The sequence below is a fragment of the Nicotiana attenuata genome, unplaced genomic scaffold, assembly GCF_001879085.1.
Source record: "Nicotiana attenuata strain UT unplaced genomic scaffold, NIATTr2, whole genome shotgun sequence".
Lineage (NCBI taxonomy): Eukaryota > Viridiplantae > Streptophyta > Magnoliopsida > Solanales > Solanaceae > Nicotiana > Nicotiana attenuata.
Genome location: NW_017672108.1, coordinates 204889 through 212383, shown reverse-complemented (window position 1 = coordinate 212383; position 7495 = coordinate 204889). Strand labels below are relative to the sequence as shown.

Here is a 7495-nt window from a genome sequence, read left to right as displayed (position 1 = left end):
CTAGTTTTAGCGACTGGAAATCATACTTTCTTAAGATCGGTTATTTTCCCCTCGCTATTGATGAGCAAAGAATTGATTTTACCGACCGGAAAATAATTTGGTCGCTATAAATATATTTATAACTACCGGATTCACATCCCTTCGTTAAGAAATGGTCGTTAAAAGTTAAATTTCTTGTAGTGAGATCATCCAATACCTGATGATTGAGAGCTAACTGATGAACTACCTGATGAGGACGCAATGGTCGTTGAAGTTCAACCTCCATGGAAGATGTACTTTGATGGTGCTGCGCATCGTGGAGGAGCTGGTGTTGGCGTAGTATTTGTCACTTCCCAAGGTGAAGTATTGCCCTACTCCTTCACCTTGACATTACTCTGTTCCAACAATGTTCCTGAGTATCAAACATTAATACATGGGCTTGAAATGGCCGTTCATATATGAAGCAATTGCAATTGCAAGTCTTTGGTGACTCCCAGTTAGTGGTCAATCAGCTTTTAGGTAGTTACGAGGTCAAGAAGCCTGAACTATGCCCATATCATGATTACACTAAAAAATTGATGGGGTGGCTCGGTGATGTGACTATTCAGCATGTTTCAAGGAAAGAAAATAAGAAGGCTAATGCTTTAGTTGCCCTAGCTTCATCATTAACCCTGCCTGATCAAGTGCAAGTTATTGTCTGCCAAAAATGGGTAGTACCGCCGCCAAATGAGGCTGAAGGTGAAGAAAATGAACTCAAGCATCTTGTCGCTGTTTCTGAAGTTGAGAAAGAAGAATGGCGACAACCCATTATCGACTATTTATGCTATGGGATACTTTCAGAAAATCCGAGGAGAAGGACTGAAATCCGTCGTCGTGCACCTCGCTTCCTTTACTACAAAGATACTCTATACAGAAGATCATTCGAGGGAGTACTCTTGCGATGCTTAGGGGAATAAGAAGCACTCCAAGCTTTGCAAGAGGCACATTCTAGGGTATGTGGGCCACACCAGTCTGGACCAAAGCTTCACTTCCATTTAAAAAGGATGGGATATTATTGGCCAACGATGTTAAAAGATTGCTTAGACCACGCTCGAAGATGCAAGGCTTGTCAATTTTATGCGAATTTTATTCATCAACCTCCTGAAGTGTTGCACCCGACTGTTGGATCCTGGCCGTTTGACGCTTGGGGATTGGGTGTTGTTGGACCACTGCCAAAGTCCTCTGGTGGGCACCTATACATCTTGGCTGCAACTGACTACTTCTCAAAATAGGTTGAAGCTGTTGCTCTCAAGGAAGTAAAGAAGAAAAATGTTGCAAGTTTCATCCGAGTAAACATTATCTATCGCCTTGGCATTCCTCGTTACATAATAACGGATAATGGCAAGTCGTTCGATAATAGGTTGATGAACAAGATTTGTGAACTCTTTGGCTTCAAGCAACATAACTCTTCTATGTACAATGCTGCCGTCAATGGTCTAGACGAGGCATTCAACAAGACTCTATGCAACTTGTTAAAGAAAGTTGTCTCCAAATCCAAACGGGATTAGCATGACCGTATGGAGGAAGCTCTGTGGGCATATAGGACAACTCACCGCACGCCAACACAAGCGACCCCTTATGCACTCGTTTATGGAGTTGAAGTCGTCTTACCACTCTAGCGTCAAATACCTTCATTACGATTAGCTATTCAGGAAGGCATCACTGATGAAGAAAATGCTCGACTTCGATTAGCGGAGTTGGAGTCTCTCGATGAGAAAAGGTTGGAAGCTCAACAGAGTCTTGAATGTTATCAAGCTCGATTGTCTCGCGCCTTCAATAAAAGAGTTCGCCCAAGATCCTTTCAAGTAGGAGATCAAGTCCTTGCCATAAGATGACCCATTATTACTTCCCAAAAACCTGTAGGGAAGTACACTTCAAAATGGGATGGGCCATATATCATGCAAGAAGCTTATTCAAGTGGGGCTTACAACCTGGTTGATGCAGGTGGCATGAGAATCGGCCCTATCAATGGCAGTTTTTGAAGAAGTATTATCCTTGAAGTTGCAATGCTCCTTGACGCATGAACCTAAACTACATGTTCCTACACTCCTGGCCTGCATGAGTCTAAACTGTGTACGGCCCACCACAAAAAAAAGGTTCGCTAGGTTGAAAACCTCGAAAGAGGCGGCCTATTCTGAACTACGGTATGACTTGATCCTTTTCACCGAGGTACGTAGGCAGCATAGAGTTTCATTCTGAGTTTAGTCGCATAAGTTCAAAAGATACATAACCCCCCAATCGTTGTCCGAATGAAGTACGATGGAATGTAATCCATTCAATCAGCACTTGAAAATCGAGCTGAGATATCATTCTTCTGTTAAACTTTGGATCTCATTTGATTTAAGGGGGCAAGCTGCTATGATAAATTGGTGTCTTCAATGAAATGATTAATATCTTTTAGGGGGCTTCCAAGCATTTGCATTGAAGTCCGGGGATCCGCTATGCCTTCATGTTCGCCAAACCTTCAAGTGTTTTTTTGGTGTGCCTTCACGACGTTTCAAATTCAGTGAGACTTGAATCCAAGACATTTGGTGAGAATGAAGCTCTTGAATTTCAATTTCTTGCAATTAAAAGGGTCTTACAATCTCAAGGCTTCCACATCAAGATACAAAATTTTTGGTGAACTCGCACTAATTTGGAACTATCGGCATATCAGAAACCCAAGTCGACTTCGAACTATCATCTGAAACTATCCTAAGGCATTAAATTTTACATTTTGGATATGTTTTAGATTTTGAATTTTAGTTTCCATGAAATTGAGTGGTTCGTGGTTTCGACGTCCCCACTTCAAGATACATAACTTTTGGCGAAGTCACGCAAATATGAAATCGTCGGTGCGACAGAATTTAGTATTGACTTCGAAATATTATATGAAACTATACTTAAGGCATTAAATCTTAAATTTTGGATATGTTATATATTTAGAAGTTAAATTTCCAACCGGTTGGTGATTTCGATGTCCCTACTTCAAGATACAAAACTTTTGGCGAAATCGCGCAAATTTGAAATTGTCGGTGTCTCAGAATTCAGTGTTGACTTCTAAATATTATCTGAAACTATCCTTAAGGCATTGAATTTTGCATTTTGAATACGTTATAGATTTAGAAGTTAAGTTTCCAATAGATCAAGCGGTTCGTGATTTTAACATTTCTACATCAAGATACAAAAGTTTTGGTGAAGTCGTGCAAATCTGAAATCATCGCCGCGTCAGAATTTAATATTGATTTCGAACTATTATCTGAAACTATCCTTAAGGCATTAAATCTTTTATTTTTGATATTTTATATATTTGGAAGTTAAATTTCCAACAGATCAATCGGTTCGTGATTTCGATGTCCCTAGCTCAAGATATAAAACTTTTGGCAAAATAGCGCAAATCTGAAATCGTCGGTGTCTCAGAATTTAGTATTGACTTCGAAATATTATCTGAAACTATCCTTAAGGAATTAAATTTTGCATTTCGGATAAGTTATAGATTTAGAAGTTAAGTTTCCAATAGAGCAAGAGGTTCATGATTTTAACGTTTCTACATCAAGATACAAAAGTTTTGGTGAAGTGGTGCAAATCTGAAATCGTCGCTGTGTCAGAATTGAATATTGATTTCGAACTATTATCTGAAACTATCCTTATGGCATTAAATCTTGCATTTTTGATATGTTATATATTTGCAAGTTAGGTTTTCAAAAAATCAAACAATTCGTGATTTTGACTTTTCAACACCAAGATATGGTTTTCTAGTGAGACTGCGCAAATTTAAAATTTTCAACATGGTGGAATCTAAAGTTGGTTTCAATAAAATATTATCTGGGGCAATTCTGAAGGTGTTTGATTCTATCTTTTGGATATATTTTAGATATTGAAGTCTAATTTTCGAGAAAATCAAATGGTGCATTATTTGGACTCTCTCACGACAAGATATGAATCTTTTGTTACAAGCGCGTAAAGCTGAAAATTATACGATTAAGATAAAAAGTCGGACAATGTAAAGCAAAAGAGAAGCTGAAATAATTAAGCCCTAGAAGTCTTCAAGTCCGTCGGTCTTCAAGTTGAAGTCTCCAAGTTAAAATTTTCAAGTCCACCGGTCTTCAAGTTGAAGTCTTCACGTTCGCCACTCTTCAAGTTGAAATATTTAAGCCTTCCAAGTACCCAAGTTGAAGTCTTCAAGTCCGTTGGTCTTCAAGTTTCAGTTTTCAAATGCGCCCGTCTTAAAGTTGAACTGTTTAAGCCCTCCAGTTCTTCAAGTTGAAGTCTTCAAGTCTGCAAATTTTTCAAGTTGAATTTTAAAAGTCAACCACTCTTCGAGTTGAAGTCTGCAAAGTCCGTCAAATCTTCAAAGTTTTCCAAGTGTTCAAGTCAATGTCGTCAAGTTGATGCCATCTTCGAGTTGAAGTTTTATAACTTTCCAATCTTAAGGTGGACATATAAGTCTCTTTGTACCTTAAGTTGGCCTCTTCGTGGGTTTGTCCTTAAAAAGAACTATAATTTTCATTGAGAGTAATCTCTCCGATAGTCGAGCCACAACGAGAGTAATCTCTCCGATAGTCGGGTCATTTTGAGAGTAATCTCTCCGATAGTCGGGGCACATTGAGAGTATTCTCTTCGATAGTCGGGCCACATCTAGAGTAATCTCTCCGATAGTCGAACCACATTGAGAGTAATCTCTCCAATAGTCGAGCTACATTGAGAGTAATCTCTCCGATAGTCAGGCGCATTGAGAGTAATCTCTCCGATAGTCGGGCCACATTGAGAGTAATCTCTCTGATAGTCGAACCACATTAAGAGTAATCTCTCCGATAGTCAAGCCGCGTTGAGAGTAATCTCTGCATCCCATTTAGCCTTCTCAGAGTTGTTATCCAGTGTCATTTTCTTTCTCATTTTCTTTCATGCATTAAGAACATGTGGTTAATAATAATATTAAACAAATTGAGAACTAAAAAAAGAGAAAGATACAACAAATAAGAGCATCAAGGGAATTTTTTTTTAACTATTAATCACTCATATTATTAGAAATCAGTGTTATCATTGGTACATGCAAGCACGTTAAAAAAGAATAAAATAAAAGTACATACTAGATATTGCGTATAGTAAATTGGTACACTACAAAAAAAACATACCTATGAAAAAAGTACTTGTATTGGCTATTAGTTTGTTATATTAAAGAGGAATATGAGATAAAGAAGAAGAATATGCACAAGAAAAAGGGAGAAGAAGTCTATTTATAGTATTTTTTGGTCGAAATGGAATATATTACTAGCTAAGATATTGCTGTTACACTAGAGCTACTTGGGTACCGTTGGGTACCTAGTTCGGCAATATTGTGCAGTATAGTATCAATATTATAACCCAAAAATAATCTAGGCAATTCAGTTCCTAGGGTGTCTGCCCACACTATATCATTGACAAACACCGGAGGAACTGCCAAAACTACAGATCTGTTCCAAAATGTTTTTTTTACTACTTCCTTTGCCAGTGCATCAGCAACTCTATTTTGCTCCCTGAACGCGTGCCTTACCACCACCCTGTCCATCCTTTGAATCAACAACCTGCATTCATAAATTAGAGGGTCAAATATCAAATTACCTTCTGTTAACATGCCAATTATTTCTGCAGAATCTGTGTCTATGTGTAGTGGTAGAAGGTTGTTTTGCTCTGCGAGCTGGAGTCCTTTTATGAGTGCTCGAAATTCAGCTTCTAGAATGGATGTATGAGGGATGTTTTCCATGTAACCCAGTATCCAGTCACCATTGTGGTTTCTGAAGATCTCCCCTATTCCACCTATTCCAACTTTGCCTTTGACTGCCCCATCTGTATTTAGTTTGAAGCAACCCCTGGGTGGGGGTTCCCATTTGAGCATCATTTGGTGTGTACATGTATTGTTACTGCTCCCTTTGAGCAGTTGGAATTCAGTGGCTTTGGCAATAGTGTTCTTAGCATTGATAAGCTCTCTTTTATTGTTGAACACATTGTTGTTCCTTGTTAGCCAAATGTGCCAGAGGCAGAAGGGAATGAGAACTGCCCAGTGCAGGTGTTCATTAAAATTTCCTCCTTTGGTGGCTGGGCATACTGTCTGCCAGAGGTGGGTGCTGTTTAGTGGGTTTGTAGGAGGAGGGGATGTAGATTTGGACCTGATGGCATTCCAAAATTGGGCAGCATTTGGGCAGATGAAGAAGATGTGATCAATATCCTCTTGCCCAGCATTACAGCACTGGCATAGAGTTGGACAATTGATTCCCATAGAGCTGAGCATAGTTCTGGTAGGGAGGCTCCTGTGGGTTAGGGACCAGATGAAGAACTTTATCTTGTTAGGGACTTGTAGCTTCCACAGCCACTTGAAGTTTCCCAAATCCCCTGGAGGGCTCAGTTGAGCACTGTTGTGAAATGAATGAGTAGGCTGAGTTCTGAGAGAACTTCCCATTTGGAGTGAGAGCCCAGATTAGTGTATCTTCCTTAGTTGTAACACTAGGGATAAACACTGAAGTGATGATGTTAAGGATGTGGGGTGGGAGATCAAAGGAGAGGGAGCTTGTGTCCCAAGCTCCTCCATTATGGATTGAGTTCACCTTGGCCAGAAGGTCCCTATTTGTTAGGGGTCCCTCAATTAGATGTCTAATAGCAGGTTGGTTGGGGATCCATGGATCATTGAAGAAGCTCACCCTATTGCCCTTATTCACAATCCATGTACTGGCCTTCCTGCAAGTTTCCCAACCACTTAGCATGGCCCTCCAAGTGGGTGACTTGTTACTGACATGGTGCCTCCCAGCATTGGCAGGCCTATGCAAGTTACAGTTCTTGTGGATAAGGACTCTAGCCCAGAGGCCGTTTGTATTAGTGTAGGCTCTCCATGCCAGACTAGCTAATGCAGCTTTGTTTTTGAAACTAGCTTTTTGGATCCCTAGCCCCCCCTGAGCCTTGGTTTTAGTCACTACCTCCCACTTAATCATGTGCATTTTCTTTTTTTCTTGAGTGGTTCCCCAGAGGAAGTTCCTCTGAATCCTATCAATCCGGTTGGTTATCTTAGTGGGGATAGCTATAAACTGTATGACATGACTTGGGATGCTGCTTAGAGTGGCTTTTATCAGAACAGTTCTACTGGCCATGTTGAGTAGTTTGGTTTTCCAGCCTGCTAACTTGTTATGCATGTTATCAATGATGAACTGGAAATCAGAGGCAGTTTTCCTTTTATTTAAGATTGGGAAGCCTAGGTATTTTCCAAAGGATAAGGAGTGGTTGATAGACAGTGTATTAGACAGTTGTTGGGCAATGTCTTGTGGGGTGTTTGAGGAAAATATGACCTTAGACTTAGCCAGATTGATTTTTTGGCCTGACTTGCTATTGAAATCCTGTAAAATGGTTAGGATTGTGTTGCAGTTCCTGATGTTCCCTCTAGCAAAGAGAGTGAGATCATATGCAAAGAAAAGGTGAGAGATCTTAGGGCCAGCTCTGCTTATGCTGATGGGGTGCCACAAGTTTTGGCTGA

General features: G+C 40.0%; 1 protein-coding gene across 1 annotated transcript; it reads right to left on the bottom strand.

Annotated features, from left to right (window-relative positions):
- Positions 1 to 5272: 5272 nt before the first annotated feature.
- On the bottom strand, positions 5273 to 6265 carry LOC109211874. Its single transcript, XM_019375464.1, has one exon. The coding sequence runs from the start codon at positions 6263 to 6265 to the stop codon at positions 5273 to 5275; it is 993 nt and encodes a 330-aa protein (XP_019231009.1).
- Between the last annotated feature and the right edge of the window lie 1230 nt (positions 6266 to 7495).